Source organism: Rhinolophus sinicus, chromosome 14 (genome assembly GCF_057876585.1).
Source record: "Rhinolophus sinicus isolate RSI-liver-muscle chromosome 14, RSI-T2T, whole genome shotgun sequence".
Lineage (NCBI taxonomy): Eukaryota > Metazoa > Chordata > Mammalia > Chiroptera > Rhinolophidae > Rhinolophus > Rhinolophus sinicus.
In genome coordinates this window covers 14,083,018-14,110,855 of record NC_142514.1, presented here as the reverse complement: position 1 = coordinate 14,110,855, position 27,838 = coordinate 14,083,018, and the positions used below count along the sequence as shown (strand labels likewise).

At 36.7% G+C, this 27,838-nt stretch overlaps 1 protein-coding gene across 50 annotated transcripts in view; it reads left to right on the top strand.

Annotated features, from left to right (window-relative positions):
- Nucleotides 1-27,838, top strand: part of EIF4G3 (eukaryotic translation initiation factor 4 gamma 3) — a 280,890-nt gene that overhangs the window by 207,594 nt on the left and 45,458 nt on the right. For 27 of the 50 annotated variants that reach the window (XM_088790400.1, XM_088790399.1, XM_088790391.1 and 24 more), the window contains 6 exons: nucleotides 1,324-1,412; nucleotides 5,592-5,838; nucleotides 8,114-8,247; nucleotides 9,875-9,994; nucleotides 15,791-15,955; nucleotides 21,936-22,133. In XM_088790400.1, the coding sequence (XP_088646526.1) occupies nucleotides 1,324-1,412; nucleotides 5,592-5,838; nucleotides 8,114-8,247; nucleotides 9,875-9,994; nucleotides 15,791-15,955; nucleotides 21,936-22,133 (953 nt within the window). Of the gene's footprint in view, nucleotides 1-1,323; nucleotides 1,413-5,591; nucleotides 5,839-8,113; nucleotides 8,248-9,874; nucleotides 9,995-10,353; nucleotides 10,465-15,790; nucleotides 15,956-21,935; nucleotides 22,134-27,838 lie in introns of all 50 variants that reach the window. The other 23 variants (XM_088790392.1, XM_088790389.1, XM_088790388.1 and 20 more) reach the window with 1 other exon arrangement.

Genomic DNA, 27,838 nt, shown 5'->3' with positions numbered 1-27,838 from the left:
TATATATATATATATTCAGTGTAAGACTGTGAAGCAATAGCAGATTTAAACCCACCCACAGTTACCATAATCTGAGATCCATACTTTGAGAAAATGGTTTACCTTGAGCAGGCCACAGGAAGAATGACAGCTGGTCTAATAATGTTTTCTTGTTCACTATAGTCTCTGAGTGGAAGGATGAAAAAAAGATTGAAGTGTATGTAACAAAGGAGTTTTACAGGGTTTTTTGTTTTGTTTTGTTTTGTTTTTATGATGGCACAGTAATTTTAAGAAATTTGTTAGGTGTCTCCTTTTTGATATTCACAAAAATGGTGTATTCCTATTCTACTCAAAAAAGATTTGAGGCTGTCCTGGAGAGATTGGTTGCTTCAGTCTCAATGAATGATTTTATGTTTGTTTCTGTAGGGAATCTGATTAGATGGTACCCTTCAGCTTTGTGTCTATTCACTTTTCATAATGCCTCTATTAAGTGGCTCTTCGTTGACTTTCCCTGCCCATCTGTCTATAATACCTCATTTCTATCTGTTGACTCGTGTTGCCTTCTGTACAATCCTTTTAATATATTTTATTCGCTATTTGATGTTTAAATTGTCTTTAAATTGTACATCCAAGTGTTGAATGATTTTTTTTAGAATTTGTAAGACAAATAAATTTTGAAAAATCCTTTTTTGTAAGCTTAATTTTCTATCTAGAACTTCTGATACAATTGAATAATTTAGTAAAAATTACCTGTTTTCTTTACTTAATTTTCACCCAGCAATATAAAAGGGTAGGCCAACAATATTGTTCTGAAATGAGAACTGAATGTTGTAGAAGTATTACGTAATGAAACCTCAAACTGTCCTTTTATCTAGAAAGCTTTAAAAAACAATCTAGAAGTTAATATTTTGTAGCTTAAAGGAACTTTAGATATTATCTAATATCTACACTTACACTTTCTAGTTGTATATGCAGGGGCCTGAGAGGCATGACTTGCTTAAGACCACACATAGCTGATTAGTAACAGAAGAAGACCCATGTCTAGAATTGGCTGGTAGGCCAGTTTCCTGTCTATATACTCACCACATACTGAATTACACACCTGCGTATGTCCTACCCATCAAATAGGAGGAACCTAGACCACTGGTTGGAAGACTGCATGAGCTGATGTGAACAGTTTATGCCTAAGACATTTACCATTGCAGTCTCTAGGCCACAACTACACAATTATCATCCATCTTTCTCCTCAGTATGGGCGAATCCCTGCTTTGTTCTGCTAAATTCAAATCATTTAGATGTAATATTTCCAGTGGGAAGTAATGGCATCCTGATCTTGCATTTCAGCTCAGACAGCTATAACTGCACCAAAGATGTGGAAGAAACCAAAAGATCGGACCCGAACCACTGAAGAGGTGTTGGAAGCAGAATTGCAGGTAAGGGACCGAGATAAATCTCTTTAGCCCATTTTCAGAACAGTGGTGCCATTTCCTAAGATAAGTGTGGCTTAGACCTCTTTCTTGAGATAACTGTTTTGCAAGTACAAGTTGATATGTTAAGCTCAGAGTCTGATTTTTTTAAAAAGCCCATTTACAGAATTTGAAAAGATTTTTAATAGCATGTTCAATTTCATTGAATTCTTGTCTCTTTCAAAATACCTCTTATGAAATGGCAAAAATAAGTTATTTAATTTTTGGTTAACCCTTAGTCCCCTCAGTTGAATTATTCCTTATATTTACCAGATGGAAAGAACAATCTGGTAAAGAAAGATGGAGACAGTGTTTCAAATACCCATTGACAATGGTGGTAGAAGTCATCAGGTACTATTTAGGGACATTCATTTTGAGTCTGTCATCTTTTAACTGCATCTCAGTAACAGAACTTCGCACATACCATTTGTTTACTTGAACGAAGCCACACCCGATTTTGCTGGGGTCAGAGCACGCCAGGTCCAGACGCTGTGAGGAAGAAACAGGGCGGCTCTAGTCCTAAGGACTGCTCTCCCAAGTTCCTAGTTGCAGTCCCGACGTCCTTAGTGTTACGGACTGAAGCTTATAAATGAAGAGTCATGTAAACGACCTCTGTGGTTTTTTTCTTTTTGATCTCTTCTTACATCTATTCAAATGATTTTTATTTGAATTTTTAAGATGATAACATTAAAATGTAGAAATTATTTTTAAATAACTTTACGTATATTTCCTAAGGCTTTTCTATCTAGTCATAATTCTTACCCTCTCCAAGCAGCTCACAGTGCCCCTTTGTTACTTCTCCCTGTCCTGCATTGCTCTTGCATGATGTTCTGTTGATGTCACAATTAGTCCCATAGCAACCACTAAAATGTTCCATAGGTGTGACTTCATTGTGGTTATTGAGGATAAGAATTGACAGTAAATGATAGAGGTGCAAATAGTTGTGTCTGAACACTCTACTTGTGTCTGAACAAGAAAATGTTGCTTCTACAGAGAATAAAATACCTTCCAAAGGCGCAGGGGAATCACATATATGCCTGGTGTGGCTATAAGAGCTTCATAAACTGGCTATCTTTAGATTCAGCTGCTTTTTATTCATTTTCGTCTATGCTTCGTGTTCCTTTGTCCTGTGGCTAGATTTCTAAGCATTATTGAGTATTAAATGCGTAGACCACCATTCCTGTGCCTTCAGATACTGTTGTTTCCCTGAAAATAAGACCTAGCCGGACCATCAGCTACAATGCGTCTTTTGGAACAAAAATTAATATAAGACCGGGTATTATATTATATTATACCCAGTCTTTATTATATTATGTTATATTATTATTATTATTATTATTATTATTATTATAAAGACCCAGTCTTATATTAAAATAAGACTAGGTCTTATATTAATTTTTGCTCCAAAAAACGCATTAGAGCTGATGATCCGGCTAGGTCTTATTTTGGGGGAAACATGGTATTCACCCTCTTTTTAGGTTGGAGGTTGGCAAACTTTTTCTCTATTGTTTACATAGTAAATAGTTTAGGCCCCTTGGATTGTATGATCCCTGTCACACTTTCTCAGCTCTGCTGCTACAGTCCAAAAGTAGCCATGTGTAAAGAAATCAGTGTGACCATATTTTAATAAAATTTTATTGATGGACATTGAAATTTGAATTTCATATTCACATGTCATCACATAATCTTCAGAGTTTATTTTTTTCAAACATTACAAATGCGTATACCATACTTTGCGCACTATACAAAAACAGATGATAAGCCAGATTTGGCCCATGGGCCATAGTTTGCTAAAAACCTGCTTTAGATTATTACTCTTCGTGAGAACTGTGTTGACTCATTTTGAACCAGTCACTTTTTTCTTACCTTATAGTTTACAAGTATAATAAAAAGGTACTTGGTCACTTGCCCACAGACTTTTCTCAGAACTCTGTCCCTTTTCATAAAACTAAGCATTTATTAGAGTAATTTAATAAATATTGGTTGTCATTGCCTTCATTTTCTTCACTGATCATCAAGCTCTCCTTAGGAAGATTTTTCTCAGCCTTTTAAAGAATGTGTTGCAGGTATCAGCGTGTTTTAGCTATATACTGGGTTGTTATGTCATTGCAAATATTTTATTAAATTCTTTAAATTATAGCCTAGAGAGATAAAATGAAAGATGAGTCCTTTTAAAATTGCTAATCAAAACATCTTAAAATTTGTTTGAAATTTTTAGGATGTTCATTAATCTTTACATGGTTGTCAGTCTGATTTTCTAGCACTTCGGAAACACATGCATTAAGCAGGCAGTTTTGTCAGCTAAATTCTTCTTTCAACAAGTTCCTTTAAAAGGTTTGCCTTGCCAGTCCAGCCAATAACGTGCTGTCTTTTTTCAATCTGGTTTGCTGAGTAAACAATTTAGGAACTGTTAGACATTTACAAACTAGTTAAATAGAGCTTTATCCTGCTAAAAGAAAAATAATCATCATAAATGTTTAATACACTATTTTTGAGGACTCCCTTGAAAAATATTCCTTCTAACAATGTGTCTCAGATACCTTAGTGATTCTCTGTTCTCTGAATCATGGTTTGTTTTTTCATGGAACAAGTTTCTTTATACTGATTTTTCCAGTTAGAAATAACTTTCCAAGAAATACAAGTTAAGTTATCAAACAGAAATGGATCTCTTTGTTGTTTTTTTTAAGGTGTATTAAAGATCTTTTAATGACCTGTCCTTAATTATAAAGTGGTATTACAAGGTCATTATGAGTTAATTTTGACTATATTAGAGTGTAAAATAAGAAAAAGTGTGCCTTTTAATTCATGATTCAAACTTGGTAGATTTGTTTTTTTCTCAAAGTTTAAAAGATGGCTATTTTCTGCCGTATTTTATAAAAAGAAATAATTTTTAGCCTTTATTTTTGTCTTCCTTTTCAGGGAGTTGGGGGTGTGTGTGTGTGTGTGTGTGTGTGTGTGTGTGTGTATGAACTTATTCAATTTTAAAAGCAAGACCTAAAAACCATCTGTTTATATTTATAACATTTTAAAATTCATTGTTTTTCCCCATGATCTGATGTATAGTAGAAGAAAATTTACTAGTATTATACTTGTTATAATCACTTATGTAACAAAGTAGGATTTGTTACATAGTAGGATAAACTTGTTAAAAAAAAACCACAATTTCATGAATCAGCTGGGGCAACCACTTTCTGATGTATATAACATTCTTTTATACAGTCCTCTGTTGAACGATTCAACAGAGCCTGTAATTTTGGCTCTCAGAGTGAATTTGTCAATTGGAATGCCTATTTCCTCTTAAGTGCTTCTTCCAAAGAATTGTTTTCAGAGTACTTGCCCTTTGTGAAAAAGAAATAGACTTAAAGTTCATGGAGAACTTTGCCTTAGTTGTTTTGATGGTTCCTATGGACTAAGGAATCCATGTTTGTTTGATAACTTAAACTGAAATGGTCAGAAGTAATCTGGTGAATAACTTCAATTCTATTTTGCCTTTTAAAAATAGATAGGATGCACCAGAACCCAGATGTTTCCCTAAGGGATTATATTCCAAGCATTTTTCCATATGCAGTTTGAGTAAGGTCACAGCCTTAGAGAATTCTAAGAACCAATATACAAAATAGATTTTTTAACTATAAGTGGCTCCCTTATAATATGAAAAATGATCAGCTTTGTGGGACTTAGATACTTGAAACTATTCATCGAACTCTCCATTTGGTAGCCAGAGCACAGGAAAAAAAAAAAAATATATATATATATATATATAAAATGTAGTGTTTCTTTTTATATTTGCTGAGATTTGGTGGTAAGGGTAGGCGTGCCTGATTTAGATGTCTGACTAGGACTCTTCCACGTACATCAAGTTCCAAGGATTAACAGTTCTTTCCATTCTAACCTTTGGTACATTTAGATTTCATTAGTCATGTTAAAGCATTTCAGTAGCCATTTGAATTGTCTGCTTTATCCCAGGAGATGAAATGAGAAAAGTGTTAAGTCAACTTACTTAACTTACTAGTGCCATATGCTGAACACAAGGCATCCTTGAGTGACATGTCTTCTTTTCTCTGCTTTTGGAGGGGATAGGTGTAAGTCTTCATGTGTATTTACACCAGTGAAAAAAAATAACCTCTGTGTTCACTTATGCTTTAGCCTAAAGCTGAAGAGGAGCTTTCAGGTGACAAAATACTTGAATCCGAACAGGATAAAATGAGCCAAGGGTTTCATCCTGAAAGAGACTCCTCAGACCTAAAAAAAGTGAAAGCTGTGGAAGAGAATGGAGAAGAAGCTGAGCCTGTACGTAATGGTGCTGAGAGTGTTTCTGAGGGTGAAGCAATAGATGCTAATTCAGGCTCCACTGATAGTTCTGGTGAAGGGGTCACATTCCCATTTAAACCAGGTAAGTTTATCCCTGCCTTCCTGTGTACATCTTCCCTTCCCCCCCTTGACTCTGCTGCAACCTTAGAGAAATGTCTCATAGTGAAATACTGGATGGCAGGAAGAGGCTCATCACAGTGTGATATTTGCAGAGTAGATTCATCAGGCGTAAGTTAGTGATTAGCAAATCCAGAGAGTTCTGTGTGGGTGGAAGTGATATCTGATGCTGGTGTCCTGCTTTTACTGGCATTGGAAGTACAGCTGGCTAAGGGAATCAGTCAGCACTAGGCCTGTGGACTTCAACAGAGAACATTTCATTTTATTCATTTTAACCGAAAGGGACATTTCAGATGTGACTGTGTCCCTTGAGCTAGTGTACTCGTCATTTCACAAGCCTGGAACCCAGTTTGTTGAAAGAAAGCCGTCTGTAGACCTGAACTCCAGTACTCAGTCAGAAGTATTGGGTACCTGCAGTGTGGGACGTGCCCTGTGAAATACATGATAAACCCCAGAGGGCCTTTCATCTTGAGACATCATCAAGTGCATTCAACTTCTGTCCCAGTACTGTGGAAACCATGGTTGACTTGGGGTTGTGGAGACATTTGGTGTGGTGGTGAAAGGTATTTCCTGTGATGGAAAGTTTGGGATAGGTGAAAAGTTTTTCTTAGTCTGCCCAATCTGCGTGACTTCTGCATTGAGCTAGGGTTTGAATGTAAACTATCAGACCTCAAGAAATAATCCAGAACCGTATTTTTCAAACTGCTAGTTTAAATCCATTTAATAGATGGTGCAGTCAATTTAGTGAGTTACAACCAACCTTTTTAATAAAGGAGAATAGAGTAAAAAATTTCAGTGCGTTCCATGTAGTAAGGATAGGACTGTTTTGAGAAACTTTTGTTTCATTTATATGTGTATTTATGTTTGTCCTGAATCATGAAGTCATTATATTTCTTACCGTGAGTTGTCGTCACGCATTTCAAAGCCGCTGATTGATACCACCTAATATACTGCACTACCAGTAAACTGCTGTTGATGGACTTAATGAAATTGTAAGATAATACAGTTGTAATTTTTTTTAACCTTGTGACTCAATGTACTGAAATTACCTCTAAAGATCTAGGCTTGTATCATACCACCAACCACTTGTTGCCACCGACCAATCCTTCTTTGGGAAATCGAGATAACTTGTCATTTTTAAGACTTCCGTGAATTACATTTTTATCCTTCCGTTTGGCAAGGAAAATGTGCACGACTGTAGGCCCCAACTACATTGACCAATGAATGCCTTTTGCCGCTGTAGTGTATATACTAGCAGTAATGGCGGTGGGAGTGGAGGGGTGGAGGCAATTTAAAATTTAGATCCCGATAAACTACCTGCCTTTTAATAAAGGTAATAAGAATTTGGTTGAAAACTGCAAAATTCTCACAGACCATCAGTGAGTCTATCACCTGTACATTAAGAACCACTAATATAGAGAGGATCCAGTGTGCTCTCAAGACGTGCGCTGGGGCCTGATTTTGATGAGAGTTTTGCTAATTGAAAGATAAAACTTGTGACTTGGTTTTATTAATAAAAATTTCAGGAAGTTTTCCAACTTTATGTAATGAGAGTAGGATTGTAATGATAGCTATACCAGTAGGAATAGTGGCAAAGCAAGTGTTGCAGCAAAAAACTAATTTTAAATTCTATTGAAGATATTCTCTATGAATTGTGTTCAGTGTCAGAATTTTTGGAGAAAGATATGTGTATTCCCAGTTTAGTTGGCTCAGCAAGCAAGTACTTTGTTTTATTTTCTTCAGATTAAACTGTAGTCGGGAGAGGGGGGAATGCTATGGCTGCTTAGACTTTTCAGAATCTTATGTAAGTTATTTGTTTTTGTGTTTTGTGTCCTTTTACTGGTTTTCCTCCAAAATAACATTTCCAAGTGAACAACCAAAGTACCCTTCTTTTCTATGACACCAAGAATGTTATCAGATTCCATGTTTCTGAGGTATTTATAGGCTTGGTAGTTTCTTTAACTAGGACTCTGTGTGTCCCTGGCCAAAGGCTACTTAATGTGTACAGGAAGTGGCTCTTACACCAACTTAATTCAGATTACTATCCAAAGGTATCCAGCAAGAATGAAAAACCAAATGACAGTTGTAAATTGTTACATGCCATTTTCTGACTGAGCTTAGTGTTTCCTCAGTGTGTGTTTGTGCATGGTGAGACAAATACTGGAATCTGGTTTGTGCTCTTCCCGGATGTACATACAATGACCTTATAGACAGTTGTCTGCCTACATCCCTCTTTCTAGAATCCTGGAAGCCTGCTGATACCGAAGGCAAGAAGCAGTATGACAGGGAGTTTTTATTGGACTTTCAGTTCATGCCAGCCTGCATACAGAAACCAGAGGGCCTCCCCCCCATCAGTGATGTGGTTCTCGACAAGGTAAGCTGCATACTCAGGGAAAAAGACCTCTTTTCGGTGGGAACTGGTTTTTATTACCAATGCAAATATGTGAAGTATGAGCAGTTTTTAGGAATTGTTAGACCAAATGGTATTTGAATTAAAATATATACTGTTTAAGAATTAGACTTTTCCTAAACATGGTTGGGATTTTGAATTCCCCATAGACTACAGTAATATTGGGGTTCGGCCCATATTTGAGTGGTACAGTTTTAAATTTTATTAATTATCTGCTTATTATGGCTATTTCCGAGTGATGTGGTGAAAATTGTGGGTCTGTTGGGCTAATATAGCTAAAGTGATACAGAGCTTTCCCCACTGTTCTAAAATTTCAATATGAAATTAGAAAGGCATTGATGACAGGTTAGAATCCTATTTGGCAGATCAAACTCAGGTAGCGTCAACATTATTCAAATAATGTACATCTCAAAATTTCCCTAATAGATGCTTATAGTGATTGGTCTTTAATTCTGTGCAAGTAAATCAGTACCTTTACCTTTACATCTGATCTTAGTGGTATATACAGAAAATTAGTCCAGTCAGTTTATTTTGTCTGTTTATTAAATTAAAAGGAGTAAAGTCAGATGCTTATCTGCCCAATATTTGTGTAAATCAATGATGAGCCAGTGCTGGTGACTAAGCTTGAAGTATTTTTGTTTTGAAGAGGAACTATTACTCCCTAATCAAATAGAGGGTGACTATTTTATGGAATGAGATCTACCTCTTACTAAGATTTCCAGCAGCTGTTTATCCAGACCTGATTTGTATTATTTTATTCTCTTATAACAACAGATCTACTAAGTACCTAAGAGAAAAGACTTAGCTATCAAGAGATGTGACATCTAAGAGATTTGTATCTAAGTCTTTTCTCTTAGGTACTGAAGTGAGCACAGTTGAGTGATTGGTGGTGCTAATTTGAGGCTACATAAGTACTTCAGAGGGCAAGTGTAATATCCATTGAATTAGATTATCCTCTTAGAAAATATTTCTTCCTGCCTTCCACCTTATCTGTTTCTGACTTCGGCCAATCATTACTTGATTTGTCGCTGAGCTCCTGAGCTTTGCTGAGTCTGTAGTTGTGTTCTATGCCTACACAAAGCAAGATAGCACCGATGAACAAGGTAGACCGAGTGGAATTGTAACTGAGTCATCACCTGAAGCATACCTCTTTTTGATATGTCCACTTAAAACACGTGCTTTTCTAACCGTGAGGCAGCAGCACAGCACAGAGGTGAGCATAGCAGGATTCTTGCAGGCAGGTGCCCTAATGTCTGGGGCGTGCCCTGGAAGGACCCTCAAACTGGGCCCTAGCTGTGGGCTCTCACTACAGCTGCTCCTAACTGTCCAGTGAGCACATTCACTGATTATAGCTTGACCCCCTTGGGAATTTTACGCCTAATCAATCCCGGGGCTCCAGAAAGCCATTGCTGACCAAAGGGCTTGGAGGCCAGCCCAGAAGAAGCCACCAAGGTTCAGATTGGACTTTCACTAGTTCAGGAAGCCCATGCTTACCATTTCAGCTGATAACAGCTTTTCAGTCTAAGTTTTTGTCTGTGTGGCACTGAATGCTCTGGAACATGTGTTAACCTTGCCTTGTTTCTTCACGCAGATCAACCAGCCCAAATTGCCAATGCGCACCCTGGATCCTCGAATTTTGCCTCGAGGACCAGATTTTACGCCAGCCTTTGCAGATTTTGGAAGGCAATCCCCTGGCGGAAGAGGTGTACCTGTAAGTACAAGTTCCCTACAACCCAATTAGTTAGAAACTGTCATAGACTTCATGACATCTTATCTACCAGCAAGAGAGCGGCTTTTATTCATTGTGTCCTCTAACCAAGAAGTAGAAGAAGACTGTTCTTTCCATACTAGTATTAAAGTAAATGAAGAATACACTTGAGTCCTTTTTGCTTGAAAGAAGCTGGTCTTGATTTTTTCCCCCCCGTATTTTTGCAGTTGAAATGATCTGCAAATGGGTTAAAAATAGAGCCAACCTTGAAAAGGATTCCTGTTTTGTTTTGATATATCCTGGCATACTAGAGGTGTCTGATGACTTTCAGCTAATGGTCATCTTTGTCTTTGTTTCTGCAGATTGGCAAAGTGCAGAGCAGGCATGGATTGCCAATTCTGGAACAGAGCAAAGCCTCAGCTTGCGCTCCACTGGCGATGTCGCACCCACCCCTGAAGAGCCTGCCTCTAGGGGTGCGCTGAATTGTGGTTTTTTTTAATGATAGTCTATGGTGTTCTTGTGTTTTGCTTTTATCACTTACTGTAGCTTGTGAAGTCAAAATATGAACAAATGGCACGTACAGAACAGTGCAGTCTTAGTAAACTGCCAATTGCCTCTACCCCCAGTGGCGGGCTCTTCAGCGCTGGAAGTGGCATCGCCATTGGAGTTAGGCTGGGGCACTGCACGGTGCAGGCTGTGGCAGCTCTGCCTACTCTGTGCTGTGTAGACTTGCAGAAAGCACGGGGGGAAGTTGCCAGTGACATAAACACCTCTTTTTTCCATGCTGGAATGGCATAGGGAGCACTTAAGGTTCTGGAGGAGCTTGGGTTTGATGTACCTTTGCAGATCCCCCTGCCAAGCCTTTTATGTATGCTAAAATGTTTTTATACAAGGTGACAGTTTTTATTCCCTCCTCACCTTTTCATTTCTGGAAAGGCAACTTTTGAAACCTGCTTTGAAATAAGACTACACTGTCTAAAGACAGGTATCACTTTGTAGGAATTTGAATTATTTGATTATTTGCCTGCAGTCTGATTGAAAAGATTTAAATGCCCACAGTGTGTTGGAAGCTTTGTAAAATGTACAGAAAATCTCTTTAATGTGAAGCATATTATTTATCGAGGATCAATGTCTTAAAGACCTCTGTGTGTGTAATATTCTGTTCTCACACAGGTTTGAAATTTAACCTTCGTTTTCTCTAAATGCTAAAATAAAATTTTTCGGAAATTTGAATTACCTCACCAGAAAGTCTTTGAAAGCAGCTTTCTAGAAACCATTTTACACTTTATTTTTCAGCATCGTTTTCCTTTTTTGGTGGTTTAAATTTATATTTCTGGTAGTGTTTGTTTTTTGTTTTAGTTTAGTGTTGGTTTATATCTTTGTTTTGCCAAACATTTGAAATTATGTTGATGTCATTTTGAATAATCTCTGGTTAGCAGCATCTGTGGTTATCATATTGCTCAATTTTTAACATATGTCACTTGTAGAGGGGACGAATTGCTGTCTCCTCTTCTGGTGTGTACTGTCACTTTTCATTACCAGGTTGCTGTTGTCTGATAATTAGGTATAGCAAAATGGAAAGACTGTGAATTGAGAATAAATTGTATCTCTTTTAAAATATCGAAGTTTGAAAATGAAAAAAGTAGCTATCACAATATATGTTTGCCCAGTAATCTGTGTGCCTACGTATATCAGATAAATGAGTTATTTGGTGCACTCAAAGTTGTAGCTGGAAATGAGCCATTATCAAGATTTTGTAGTATCACCAAAAACATCAGCTTTAATTATTTAATTCGCTTTTTTTAAATAGCTGTTATGTGCCACAAGCTCATTTTTAAGTGAAGGTTTGATCTATTGCCTTCATGCAAGTAATTATTCTTCCGCTTCTCCCATAGCTAACATTCTCTACTTAATCTGTCCAGTTACTTTGGTCTATTGGTGTAGATACAAATGGAAATTTCACAGGACATACATAGCTAACATGTAAAGGAAAAATCAATGCTGCTTGGAAGAAAACAGCAGGCCTACTCTTCATAATTTCTGGTTCCATACCTCTAGTCATTTTTGCCAGCTTCCAAATTGGTTTATAAATAATTACCACCCAAAGATCTCAATATCTACTACTTATGCTTCCTAGTATGGTTTAAGTAGCCATGACTCCCAGTGTAAACTTTTCTGCAACAAACTTGTTACAAACTATTTCTAATGCATAGCAATTGTTTTAACATGTCATATGCAGTTATGTACAATTTTCAAATACAAAGGTCTTTTGATGGGCAGTAAAGTGTGTATCAGTTGGGAATCACCTAGGTAGTATCATCTCTGTAGCTTGTGAAAAGTCAGATTACTTGGCACTTGCGGTATTTTAACAGTAATCTGTTGGCAGACATCACAGAGAGTACCCCAAGAGAAATGTATTGAGCAAAGGTCTGTGGACCTATGCTAGTAATTTGCCATTCATGTTCGTTTCAGCTAACTTTGAGATTAGCTGAGCTATTATAAAAATGCTAGGGGCAAAGAGGTTTCCTGAGCTCGGGTCATCCTTCCCCCTCTCCTTAAAGGAATACTTGGTTGTCTCTTTTTAAAAATTGTGAGGATGTATATCGGTCCTGTTTTCTTTGGTTATCTAAGTAAACAAAGATGTTTGAGGTTATAGTCTCTGAGATAGGAGCAATATTAAATTCTAAAACAGAGATGGGTATAATTTATTGTTGAATATACTTAAGAAAAATATGAGAGTGGGTAAAAAATTTAAATTTTGAACTCACCTGAAAAAAAAAATGCAGCTCACTAATTAATCAACCCAAAATGTTGATTCTTCATTTACTTTGGAGTCTGAGCTCAATTCCTTTTCTGGCCGTCAGTCAGGCTTGTCTGTCCTTCAAACAAGGAAACCAGGCTTTATTTCTTTTTATATACTCCATAACTTCTAGCACTGGATTCTAGATTTTGTGTGTTTAGTAAATAAGTTATTCATTATATATGGTACAAGTTTTTGTTGTTAATTTAAAAAAAATTTTTTTTATTGGGGAATATTGGGGAACAGTGTGTTTCTCCAGGGCCCATCAGCTCCAAGTTGTTGTCCTTCAATCTAGTTGTGGAGGGTGCAGCTCACTGACCCATGTGAGAATCGAACCAGCAACCTGTTGTTCAGAGCTCACGCTCTAACCAACTGAGCCATCCAGCATCCCTTATATGGTGCAACTTTTGAAGGATACTATAACTTTGACAATTTGTATTAAGTTTTTCACACACACACACAAAAGGACGTGAAATGTTTAAAGATAATTATACCAATCTACATATCACTTTAAAGTTCTTTTGTTCTTTGGTATTGACGATGGTACCTTACCTAGTTTTTAAGGTGCTTTGACATGCCTTGTATTTTACATGCCATTATTCTCTTAGTAACTTTTGTAGGTAGGATAAGCATTTAATATATGAGAAAGCTTAAGTTCACCAGTGAAGAGACCTGCTCCCAGGGACTTGACTCCCAGGTAGCAGATTTGGACTCCAGAGTTATGTCGTCCTCTGTCTGCTGCTCTCCACTGCACCGTGCTCCTTCTAAACATCGATGCTCCAGTGGATTCATTAAGTACAAACAGGAGAACATTAGAGGTTAATTAATTAAGCATGTTCAGCATTGAGATGGACAGCAAATCTGTTGAGGAGCTCAGTATACTTGGATAAATATGTGAACAGTATCTATCTTAATTATATCCAGAGATACAAATATAATTTTTAAATTTGTCTTGGGCACTTGCACATAGGTTATAATTTCAATTTGTTTTATCCTGGACTAACAATTTATGTTACCTTTTTAAAACTTTTTTTCCTATGAAACTCTGTTATCTATTTAGTAGTATTTCTCACATCTCTATGCTGCTCATTTGAAATGCACACATATGAGTTTTGAGGCAAGTGAAGAGACGTGACATAAATCATATGTACTTTGTAGATTCAAATCCCAGGGCATATTCATTGATGTTTGTAGTATTTTTTTGGAAATGGACGTTTTCTGACTTTATTCAAACAGGATGGAAATTATTTTCCCAAGTTATTCATACTGTGGTTCTTATATGATTTTGACATAATTACTTTTCATTACACCCACCAACCTTTGTCCTTAACAAATATTTATGTGCAAATGCACGGATTAAATTAAAATCTTGTGATGTAATGGTTTATTTGGTCTTTGTCCAAACATTGAAAAAGAGATTAACCTATGTGAATTAACACTTGAGTAGAACCTGAATTATAAAAACCAGATAATGCTTGGTTTGCTGCATTTTCTTCATAGAATTGTTTGACTGGGCTACCATATCAAAGTTTCAGTTATAAGTAAATGTTCTTATAGTATTAGGTTGGTGCAAAAGTATTTGCGGTTTAAAAGGTTAAAAATAATTGCAAAAACCACAATTACTTTTGCACCAACCTAATAGCACTGTATGGTTTAGCAGCTGTTCCCTGTTGGTATTTTTCTCCAGTCCAATGAACCTCTTTGAGTTATACCATGCCTGGTACCTCTGGGTTTATCTGACCTTAGTTTTTTTAATGTTTACAAAGTAGTGCTGAGTTCTTAGCTAGATGTACTCACAAGATTGATGTGTATTGCCCCAAAATTCTAACTTTTGATTATGAGACATTCTTGATACTGCCATTTCTTTTAGGGCAGATAGTGAAGTATAAGGGAATAATTCTGAGAAAGAGTGATGTGTAAAGGCTCTTAGGTTTAACAGCTTAGGCCTCAGACCATGTCTCTCTTAGAACCTGTCTTTGTATATAAAGCATGTCATTTAAGTTTCTACTTCCTTTTCTGAAGTTTTATATGAATTCAAAAGGACAGTATTGGGGCATTAAGTGAGATATGATTCTGGTCTGTATGTTTTGTGGGAAGCTTTCTTTCAAAATCTAATGGCAATATGTACTCAGCATTTAGAGAATGATGTATCAGTAAGGTTGACGGCTCTGAATATGCAGCAGATCTGGAAGGAGCAGAACTTACTATCAACCCAAATATTTAATCTTACAAAATTATTTCCCAGCATTTAATGTAGCAACTATTGTGATACACAGAATACAACATTTAACCTACCTCATTATCTTGCAGTAACAATTCTTAATTTCATGACCAGTGTGACATATATTGGTTTTAACAGAATGAATATAGTGGACTTGAGCAAGAACAACAAACTCACAAGGAGAGGAAGACCATTTTTTTCAGGGAGCAATTTAGTTGCATCTCATTTATGATATAAGAAAGACTTAGTGTCTCTGGCTCAGCAAATTTAGAGGAATCTCTTAAGATCTGCAGTAAAGCTGGGTATCTGTGCCATAGAGAATTTTCGTGATAAGGTTGTATTTGCATTTCACCGTGTAAGTTTCAAAACCCAGTTTTTGAAGCAGATTTGTAACTGTGATTATTACCGCCTGTGATTATTCAGGTGACAAGTCCAAAGTCACACAACTAGTAAACAGTCGTTTTAATTAAGGATAGTCCTTTCTTTGTTAGGGACTACAGCTTTATCGAATGTAATTTTCCATCAGTTTATTTCATTTAGGACTTTGGGATATAAAATTTCAGTGGTGGAAAACATTACATTGATGGTGTTCTAAGGCCCCCCTAGACCTCCCCCCGCACCCCCCAAAGAACACACCTACTTTGCATGCTTAGCACCCACCCACCTTTGCGTCTCAGACGTGTTTGGTGTGATCATCAGGCTTGACGTGAGCAGCACAGCAGAAACAGTAGCCTGTAAATGCTCTGTGTAGGTACAATAAAGAATATTCTTGTCCTAGTTGATTGGAACACGGAGACTTCAATCTAACCAGAGAAGAGAGCCCCGGAAGATCATCACGGTCTCTGTAAAGGAAGACGTGCATCTGAAAAAGGCAGAGAACGCCTGGAAGCCCAGCCAGAAACGAGACAGCCAAGCTGAGGATCCCGAAAACATTAAAACCCAGGTGAGAACAGAAGCACATTCTAACATTGTTTTGGAATTATGGGGATACTGTTTTCATTTGTTTTAACTTGTCATTTGCCCTATTAATATAGACTACATAGAGTTCTTAGTTTAAGACTTTGGGTAATTTTGTCCTATTATAAGCATTGTTCTGTAATAAAAACCATCTTGGATACCAAACAACATATATTCTCTTGAAATTGCTTTCTGTGTTTTTCAGAACATATGCTATGTCTCAAGGGTTCATACATCTTAGACCTCTATCATTCAAGCTTAGATCCATATTTGCTTTTATTGAAAATGTGTTTCTAGATTCTCCGTGTTTACTTTGTACTAATCTAGTTAGTACATTGCTTTATGTCTCCTTGTCAGACCTTCATTTCCAATAAGTTAGAATTTAGAAACCTTGTTTTAGAAAATCTTGTTTTAGATCTTTTAGAATAAAATTGAATTTTTATTTGTCCTATCTTAAGAACTCCTTAGGGTAAATTGAGTGAATTCCTTTAATCCACACAAAATTACTTTCTGTGTCAAATAATGTAAAGCCTTTTTCATCTTTTGCTGTACACACAGTACCAGTTCCTTTCCCTGGTTACCTCTACTATCTGGTTGTTTTTGGTTCTGGGCACCATAACTAGAGTCTGTCCTTGAGAACTTCGCACCCATACCAGAGCCGAGCATCACAAATCACACACCGACTTCACTGTCTGAATCCTTATATATCTTTCCTCTCAGCACCAACAATTTAGTGTAGCAGTCAAAAAAGCTCCAGCTCTTGAAACAGAGACAAGTTCTGTTAGACAATTTCTTACTCTCAACTGTAAAATGAAGACACTACCGTGTTTCCCTGAACATAAGCCCTAATGCGTCTTTTGGAGCAAACCTTAATATGAGACCCAGTGTTATTTTCGGGGAAACACGACAGTGTTGCCTACTTCATAGGCCCATTGTGAAGATTAAATGAAGTAATAAGCCCTGGGCATATTCCTGGAGCCCAGGCAGGTCCTCATATGATGATGTTTCAGAGACCAGAGATGTGCCTTATAAATCTTAATTTTGATTCAATACCAACACAGAACCTCATAAACAGAGTCAATAAATACTAACTGAATGAACTAACTGATAAAGTTGTTCAGACAAAGTCAAGACCAAGATGAACTGACCCATCACAAAGCCGTGCTGTCAAACCTATTTGGCTGCTTGCCTTTGTTCATCTCTCTGGTGATTGTCCCAGAAATTTGTCCTTAAGTACATCCTTTTCCAGATTCACTGAAATCAAGTACCTAGTCTTCCCTCCATTTCTTCTCGGTATATATCAGTGTTTCAAATAAAATACCTTCTACATCCCTCCGTCCAATCCTCCTGTGAAATGCGTAATGGTAAGGGGGCCTGGGGACTAAATGACTTGCAAAAGATAGTTAAAATTCCTGCTGAATCATTATCATTGAAGATGTCTTGTTTTAATATTTAAGGCACTTGTGTTAGTGCCTTATTTCATTAGATTCTCACAATACCTATGAAAGAGGGAATAGGTAATATATTGTCTCTTTTTTCCAAACGAGGAAAAATGAAGCTTCAAGAAATTGTTACCCACAGTGTTGCAGTTACTGAATAATCCATTTGTTGTAATTTGTAATCTCTGTACACTGTTAACAGAGTTCTCCCCATTATTGATTTTTATTTCAGAAACATTAGTGTCAACTAGTGGTCATTGGCGTCAATTCAACACCAACAAGAATCCCCAGTTTGGAAAACTTGATTCAGTGCAAACAGCTCAATTGTGATAATAGCATGGCTGTGAGAACAGCACAGCTGTGGAACAGCTCAATAGTGTTACAACTCAATTATGACACAGCATGGCTATGAGGCGGCCCTGGGGCCAAGCCCCTCTCTGGCTAGACAGCTCAGCTGTGCTTCCTCTTGTCCACTTTAGTCTGACAAGATGTCGTTGGTGTTTCATTTTCAGAGTTTCAGCTCCAGCCTGGGAAACACAGTCTTTGGTGCCAGAGAGGGGCTGACTTATATAGACCCAGGTCTCTGCCTCTGGCCCCTGATTGGTCCATCTTCATGCAAATGAGGACTCAAAATCCTTGCAGTGTGATTGGTCCAAAAATCACTGTCCTGATTGGTCAGTGAAGATGCTGATGGCTATATAGCTGCACATCTCCAATTGGATAAGGAAAGCCTCATTCCTATTGCTTGAAATACTATTCTAGGAATTCCTTTATAAGGGCTGGCTTAGATGGCAGGAACACAGTGCAGGCAAACAATTCAGTGCAGGAGGCAGGCGAATTAGTGCAGGCTTCTCCTTGAAGTGCAGATGGTGTTAAAGGTCCCTGTTTAGAAGACACTGTAGGCTCAGCTTTAAGTTTGAGGCCAGTTAACCACTAGGAGTCCTTCTTGATAGGTATCTTCTTTCTCAGGGTCCACATTAGGATAATTATATTGACTTAAGGAACATTAATTAGCTAAGCTTTCTTTAGTGAATATATAAAGCAAATTCAAGTGAGAATTAATAGACTTTTTAGGACCAATACAACCTTCTTTTTCTTGATACTTTATCTCCTAAATAAGGAGCATCTTTGCTTCATTCCTTCTGTTATTTAGAGTTTTTAGTCTACTCTGCATAGTATACCACACATTGACCTATTGCTCCTGCTAATTGTTATTCTGTTTCTTTCGTTTTTGTCAAAACAATTTTATTGTTGCCTCCATTTTGCACTTCCAGGAAATTTGCACTCTGACGTTCGTTCCTACCACTGTATTATAACAAGTTTATGAAAGATCACCAATGGCCTTATTCTTCCTGTATCATACGATTTCATCTTCTCCTTCAGGCAGTTCTAGGAAACCATTGCCTCATGAGGTGTCTAGACTCCTACCACATACTCTGCTGTGGTGGTTCCATTACTGGGGTCCCCTGCTTCATCACTCTTCTCTTGATACAACGTTCCTTCTGCTGCTGCCACACTCTTCTACCTGAAGGACTGATTTTTATCTCTCCACCTTTGCTTTTAACCTATCATTTAAGACTTCATTTTCACTCACAACTAGTGCACAATAGTCCTCTGATCTTTCCTTGTTCTCAATTCCCAATAAAAAATCCTCAACAATTCCTTCTAAAATGTTTTCTCCCCTTTCTTTTCACTTAGCTTTTTTTGTCCGTAATCTGGCCCAATTCTCATTTTCTTCTAAAGACATTCCTTGAGTACCCCATTGCCTCTGACCTCTCTTGTACCTAAACTACCTAATCCAACTCTGGCTCCTAATCCACCTCGTGCTTGCTCTGTCACTGTACTTGTAACTATCTAGCCTCTACAGCTAAATTTCAATGGCCTAGAAGGAAATAATTGTGCCTTGTTCTTCATTTATACCTAATACAGAATTTGTTGTATTCAGAATTTGTTGTGTTCAGTTATAGTGAATAAATGATTGTCAATTAATTTGTTGTTTAATGCTAGAGATTGTTTTTAAATGAGGTATAATGGACATACTAGTTTCAGGTGTGTAACGTATATTCAATGTCTATATATATTGCAAAGTGATCACAGTTTGTCTAGTTAACATTCATCATCATACACACGGTCTGACAATTAAGTTCACAAACTTGCCACCGTGCTCTTACATTGGCAGCACTGTACCAACAGCTCGGTGAGGTTTCATAACCTTGGTATATCAGTGCCTCACAGCTGTGTTCCTGTCGACGTGTGGTGGTGTCTTGCTGAGTGGCATTCATTATTGTTGTTGTGTGTTTTTGTGTGTTGTCGTGAGAATGTCTGAGCTTGAATTAGAACAACAAACAAACATTAAATTTCTTGCTAAACTTGGCAAGAGTGGAAGTGAAATCAGGGACATATTAATCCAAGTTTGTGGAGATAATGCTGTGAAGAAAACGGCAGTGTACAAATGGATTCAACGTTTTTCTGAGTGGAGAGAATGCATCACTGATGAAGAGAAGTGAGGGTGGCCAGTAACGAGCAGAACTGCGATAAACATTGCAAAAATTCATCAAATTGTGTGTCAAAATTGTCGGCTGACTTATGAGAAGCATAGCACCCAAGTAAACATCGACAGAGAAATAGTTAGGGAAATCGTAACTGAAAATCTTGGCATGAGAAAGGTGTGTGCAAAAATGGCCCAAAGGAGCTCACCAATGAACAAACGCAAAGGAGAGTCCAAGTTTGCCAAGACCCTTTGGAAAGGCAAGATGATGTTTTGGGCCATGTTCTCACTGGTGATGAAACATGGGTATACCAATACGACCCTGAAACAAAGCATCAAAGTGCACATTGGAAGTCAGCCAGTTCTCCACAACCAAAAAGTTCTGTCAATCCAAATCAAGAGTCAAAACAATGTTGCTAACTTTTTTTGATATCAGAGGGATTATTCATTATGAATTTGTACCGACCGGACAAGCAGTTAACCAAGTTTACTATTTGGAAGTGCTAAAAAGGCTGCATGAAAAAATTGGACAAAAACGACCTGAACTTTTCACCAACAATTCATGGCTCTTGCATCACAACAATGTACCAGCTCACACGGCACTGTCTGTGAGGGAGCTTTTAGCCAGTAAACAAATAACTGTATCAGAACACCTTCCCTACTCACCTGATCTGGCCCCCAATGACTTCTTTCTTTACCCGAAGATAGAGGAAATATTGAAAGGAAGACATTTTGATGACCTTCGGGACATCAAGCGTAATGCAATGACCGCTCTGATGGCCATTCCAGAAAAAGAGTTCCAAAGTTGCTTTGAAGGGTGGACTAGGCACTGGCATTGGTGCATAGCTTCCCAACGGGAGTACTTTAAAGGTGACCATAGTGATATTCAGCAATGAGGTATGTGGCACTTTTTCTAGGATGAGTTCGTGAACTTAATTGTTAGCCCTCATATGTAGATCACTGGAGAAAACTGACAATAATGAATCTTCTAATACATGAACATGATATAGATCTCCAGTTATTTAGATCCTCCTTCATTTCTTTAATCAGTGATTTATAATTTTCATCATATAACGCCTATGGATATTTCGTTAGGTTCTTAACTAAGTATTTTGTGGTTTTTGATGCTATTGTAAGTGGTGCTTTTTAAAATGAAATTTCTAGTTCATTGCTAATATATAGAAATAAAATTGATATTTGTGTATTGACTTGTATTCTACAACCTTCCTAGACTCAGTTATTAGTTCTAGTATCTCTTTTTATAGACTCTTTATGATTGTCTAGTAGACAACCATGTCATCTGTGAATAGAAAGCTTTATTTCTTATGGGCTGTAGTTCTTTTTCTTTGCTTTATTACCCTCATTAGGACTTCTGTATGATTTTTGAATAGGAATGATGAGAACAGACATTTTTGCCTTGTTCCCAGTCTTGATAGGAAATTATTCACTCCTTCATCATTAAGTAGGATTATAGATGCCCTTTTTCTAGTTGAGAAAGTTCTCTTTTATTTCTAATTTGATTACCCTTTCTAAAACATTATTTTAAAAGACTTCTGCCTAGTATTCTACACTATAATTTTTATTATACCATAATTTAAACAAATTTCTATTTTAGAACTTTTATTTACTAAATATATAAAGGGTTATCGACGGAAGTTATTGTGGCTAAAATCTTTTTTACCTACTCTTTAATATGAATAAATTTCTAAAAGTGGCTCAAAGGGTACATCACAGTTTTAAAGCTTTTAATACACATTGCCACATTGCCCTTAGGGATTTACCGGATGATACTCCCACCCATGAAGTGTGAATATACCTGGTTCCTAGAATTCTCATCCGTAGTGAAAAAAATGGTGGTATTATTTTTTAATGTTTTGAAAAATACATGAATTTAATTATTTCTGTGACTAGTGCACAATCCTTGTTAATAATTTGGGAAGTTGGACTTATAAATTATAAACAGAGTATTAATTCTTAACAGAAAACATCATATTGCCATGGTTACTATAATGCTGTTCTCTTTTTTGTGGCCCTTCTAGGAGCTTTTTAGAAAAGTTCGAAGTATCTTAAATAAATTGACACCACAGATGTTCAACCAACTGATGAAGCAAGTGTCAGGACTTACTGTTGACACAGAGGAGAGGCTGAAAGGCGTCATTGACCTGGTCTTTGAGAAGGCTATTGATGAACCCAGTTTCTCTGTGGCGTACGCAAACATGTGTCGATGTCTAGTAACGGTAAGAAGAGAGGAAGGAGTAAAACCAGAAATCTCCAAGAGGTATATTCTCCCCTCACTACACATTCTTCCCAGAAGTGTTATTGGGGCAACGTAAAGGGGAGAATATATTTTTAGCATTTACTAATATAATATCCTTGTTGTAGAAAAAGAATCTTTCTTTACTAAACTGTATACTTACCTCTAGAGGGGTTATAAAGACCAGAGTGAAATAGGCATCACGTGGTTTCATCCAATATGAGGAAGACTGAGTAAGGTTGAAATTTGTAATGTGAAATTACAGTCATGAGCAACCAATTTTTTCCTGGAGTGTCGTCTTTTAGAAAGAAGCAAATGCTTTCATTCCATTTAATTAAATTCAACATTAAAAATCATGTTCGTTCTAATGCTAACCTCTGAAAATGATAGAATAGTTTGGTCATAAAGGGTTCAAAACTAATCATTTTATCTCTTAGAAACTATTAGATTTATTTCTCTTTACATTGTCCACAGCCATTTAATCTCCACAGCCTGTCAAATGTAGGGCAAGACAGAATGGGAGACCAAAGAGCTTCTGGTTAGTGTTCACTGTCCTCTGTCCTGCAGTCCTAGAACTGCCATGTGCGATCTGTGTTTTCTCTGCCTGTTACTCTTACCAAGGTACTTGTGTCAGATGTTTGTCTTTTAACATTTGAGTCTTTCTTAATTATCATAACTCATTGTCATCATGCCTCGCTATGAAGATGCAAAATTGTATCATTCTACCAATATTTTTGAGTAACTGTGTCGAAGGTAGGTAAGTCTGTGGGGATTTGGAAAAGGTACATCTTCCTTCTTTAAGGAACCCGTAATCCATTTGGAAAAAAAGCGTTAACAAGGAAAAAATCACTAGTAAGTTATTCTGTGATACTGCACTGTGTTAATGCGTGAATGGATGGTTTGGACTGAAAAATCAAGTTGGAAGAAAAAGAAATCACTATGTTGGTGGGAGAGTGACAAACTTTTGTGAAGCAAGTAGAGTCTGAGTTGGGCCTGAGAAGATGGGGACTACAAGTGTAGAGAAGGAACAACTATTCCAGGCAGGTTCAAGTCTGAGGCAGAAAGCTTGGCTTAATGGTTATAAACATTGGTTTTGGAGTCTCACTGTTCTGGGTTTAAAAATGTAACTTTCAAATTTAAATATAAATTCCAACTGCCACTTGATAACTTTATAAGTGTAGAAATAATTACATAACCTCTGTAAGCCTCAGTTTTTGATCTATAAAATAAGATTAATTCATATAATTTAACGTTATTATAATGCAGAAAATTAAAATACATGAGATTGTGTATGTAAAGGTCCTAGCTCAGTATTTAGCCTGTAGTAAGCCCTAAATGATTCAAAATTATATTGGTGGTGGAAAAGATTGTGATGGTCTGAAATGCTGGCTACGGAATGAGGATGATTGTAATAACAGAAGTCATCTATTCAGCATCTGCCAAGTTGCAATATGGATAAGTGCTTTACATGTATCACTGTAATGATTATTATAACCCTGAAAGGTCAATATTATCAGCCCCACTTTATTCAATCAGAACCTGGGACTTGAGAAAGGCTAAATAAGTTGCTCAAGGTCACATAACTAGTGAGTAGTAGTGCTGGAATCCAAATGTAGTTTTCTTTAACGCGATCACTTGCCGTATTGCCTTATAACGTGCCACAGTTATCTGAAAGCAGACTGCGTCTCCATCTCATGCCCCTCATTTTCATTGTGACAGCCAAAACATCCTGTAGTCACTACACAGGACTAGATCCCAGAATTTTTGGCTCATATGTTACTGCTCTTTACTAATTTTGGATTTGCTCCTATAGACAGTAAAGGATTATTAATGTTTTTTAATACTAGAAGAGTGTCCTTGATGAAAATGACCTTTGAAAAGGTCTAGCAGTCATACAAGTTTGATTGGAATAGGAAGGATTTATATAGATAATCCAAGCACTTATAAGACTTTTGTTGTGATCTACAATCCTTTCTAAATTAGATTTGTAAAACTTAATTGGATTATTGTAAGTTACAAAATAATGACCTATTGGAATAAGTCAAACAATTATAGAGGTATACCCAGAAAAAGCTGATACTCTTCACGTGGGCCCCCAGCCAGTTGAGCCTCCCTTCCCTCCAAGGCAATCAATGTGAAATTGATCCTTCCACAGTTTTCTTTATATTCATAAAATCATATGAGCACCTATACATATTTATAAAGACAATTTTGTTTGTTTTGGCATCCCCCTAGGTTATTACAGGTAGATTTTACTCATACTGTTTTAGTAGTTGCATAATATGTATAATATTTCATAATATGTATATACCGTAATTTTTCCTCCCTCATGTTGTTTCTAATCTTAAACAACTTGTTTTTTTCATGGACTTGTTAGGCTAGGGGCACAAAAGTTGTGACCAGGGCCCACCAAAATGAGTGGTGGAAGAGGCTCTGGTAAATCCTCCTGTACTTTAGATTGGGCTTCCCTAAAGGTCTGCATGCTTGGAACAAGGCTGAACCATAAATTGATCTCTTCTCCTAGGGACTAGCTCACCATCCAGTCATCTCAGTCCTTGAATCTGGATTATAACTGACCCTTGAACAATGCAGGGGTTGGGCCCCTGAGCTACTGCACAGTCAAAAATCCACATATAACTTTTGACTTCCAAAAAACTATCAATAGCCTACTGTTGACCAGAAGCCTTACCGATAACATAAACAATCGATGAACACATATGTTGTATGTTATATGTATTGTATACCATATTCTCACAATAAAGTAAACAAGAGAAAAGATAATCATAAGGAACGAAAAAATACGTTTACAGTACCATATTGTATTTATCAGTATCGTAAATTTACATCATTTGTTTACGAGATGAATCATCTGTCAATACCTACATCAATATTGTCATATGTATTACTAACGATAGACATCAAAAAGGAAAAGATAATGTGAAAAAGAAATTCATATTTATTTACAGGTATAAGGATTCATGCATTAATAATGGCAAACTGGTCTATAAGTTGTTTCAAATTGTCATAAATATCCAGAAATTTTCCAATATATTTATTGAAAAAAATCAACATATAAGTGGACCCACATACTTCAAACCTGTGTTGTTCAAGTGTCAATTGTATAGTGATTTCAGAGTGTTAGTGCCCCCTAGGTACATATAAGAAGCAAGCAAAGATCCTTTTTAGAGACTATCATACTAGTCTTCCAATTATTTCAGTGAACACCTTTTCAAATAAAATGTCCAGCACACAATTAGAAATAATTAGGTGCACATGGAGGAAGGACAGCATGAATGAGAACCAGCATCAAACACAAGTCCCACAGGGGCTACAGATACTGACTTTATCAGGCACAGACTATACATGACTATACTTACTACATTCACAGTAATAAAAATAGATTAAAATTTTCAGCAGAGAATAAGAAAGTATAAAAAGAACCAAATAGAAATTCCAGAACTGAATATTGTAATAAAATTAAGAACTTAGTGAATGGGTTGAATAACAGGTGAGACACAGCTGAAGAATTATGAACTAGGAGATAGGTCTGTAGAATTCAGAATGAAGCACAGAGAGACCAAAAGATGAAAATACAAAAAGGAGGGTAAGAAATGGGGAGGATGAAATGAGATCAGTTGCTTTAATTGCAGTCCCAGAAGCAGAGAGGATAGTCTGGAAAAAAGTAATAGTTGAAGAGAATGGCTGAGACATTTTTCAGAACTGCTGAGATGTTAAAGCCACAGATTCAAAAGATTTTCTACAAACCCCAAGCATCAGATGAATTAAAAAATGAAGGAAAGCTTTTAGACTGGTCGTAGTAAAGCTACTTAGAACAAAAGACAGGCAGGGGCAGGGGAAAGATATTAAAATTTCGTCTGCAGTTTTCTTAATAAGGATACAAAAGTCACTAAATGCAAAGAAAATATTAGTAAGTTGGACTACGTTAAAATTCACATAATTTATCAAAATATGTCATTAAGAGGAAAAATGCAAGCTGCGTATTAGAAAAAGATAATTACATCACAGAAATCCAATGAACAGCTTACATCAGATTTAAAAAACAAAATAGAAATCAATAAGAAAATAACTCGGTTTTTTAAATAGACAAGAGACTTACACAACACTTAACCAAAGAGGTTATCCAAATGACCAACACTCATGAAAAGATTAATCAGTTAGATGCAAAATCATGCAGTGACATCAGATTTCTGCATTTACCAGGTATCGACAAATAGGTGAGGCAACAAGAACTCTCAGACACAGCCAGCAGGAATATAAACTGTAACAGCCACCTTGGAAGAGTTCAGCATTATCTATTGAAAAGCTGAAGTTATTTTTCTGATAAACCAGCATTTCCATTCTTATGTATATACTCAACTGATAAACATAAATTTTTTATGTACCAGGAAACATATATAAAAATGTTCGTAGCATTTTCCATAATGGATAAAAATTTGAAACAGTGTCCATCAATAGTAGAATGAATCAACTGTTACTTGTTCATACTAGGACAGTGAACCTGAAGTACAACGATACACACACGATTGAATCTCACAAGAATAAGCTTTAGCAAGAGGCCGGATTCAAAAGAATATTACACTATGTGATTTGTTTATTTAAAGTTCTAAAATGAAACAAAAAATCAACTATGGTGTCTAGGGATGCATATCTAGGTGGTAAAAGGAAGAAAAGCAAGAACATGGTTGTTGCAAAAATACAGGCTAACGGGGTTAACTTTGGAGGCTGGGAGGTGGTAGTGCTTTGGAAAGAGAAGTCAAGTGGGACTCTGGGAGGCTGTCGTCGTCGTTTCTTGACCTGGTACTCCATGGGGGTGTTCATGTGAGTGCTTTGTCATAGTTCATTGAATTGAACCTTAAAAAGTTAAAAAAAAACGAAATAGAGTAGAAAATAAAGTATTCTGGGCACTTGAACTTTAATGTTTAATTTCTTAAAAAGTAAACAATCTAAAGCAAATATGGAAAAATACTAAGATTTAACAAAGTTGGGTGCTGAATACATGAATGTGTGCTTTATGATTTTGTGCTCTATAAGGAAGCAAATGGGGGATAGGGAATGGACTTTTTCCAAGATGGCAGGTCCATGGGCGAGTGTTGACCAAAATTGAAATGGTAGTATGTGTGTCACTAATGCCAGCTTAAGCACGTCTCTTTCCTTTAAGCTTCTGTTGACTATACTGATGTTTCCTATAAAATCAAACAAGAAGGATCTGTTCTGTGCAGCATTTTCCAAACTTTCTAGACCACGGGCACTGCGTTTTGTTTTGTTTTGTTTTTAAGGTCATTATTAGTTTTAGAAATGATATCTCCCAATGAAATGAGAGAAATTGAAGACAGTGAATTAAAAATTAAACTATTACCTGAGAGAGGTGCTCTTTTCCTGTCCGTTGTATTCATTAACTTATTTAAGTGACTTCATTGTCATTATCAAGTATGTTCTACTGAGACTCCCACAGGTTACATTGCAAGGTCTTTGCCTGATTTATAGTTGTAAAAATCTGTAGATCTACGCCACTTGTCATGGATTATCAGTGTTGGTCATTTAAAATAATGGAATCTAGTTAACCACAGTCATACAGTATGGTCGTAAGTACCATGTTTCCCCCAAAATAAGACCTAGCCGGACAGTCATCTCTAATGCGTCCTTTGGAGCAAAAATTAATATAAGACC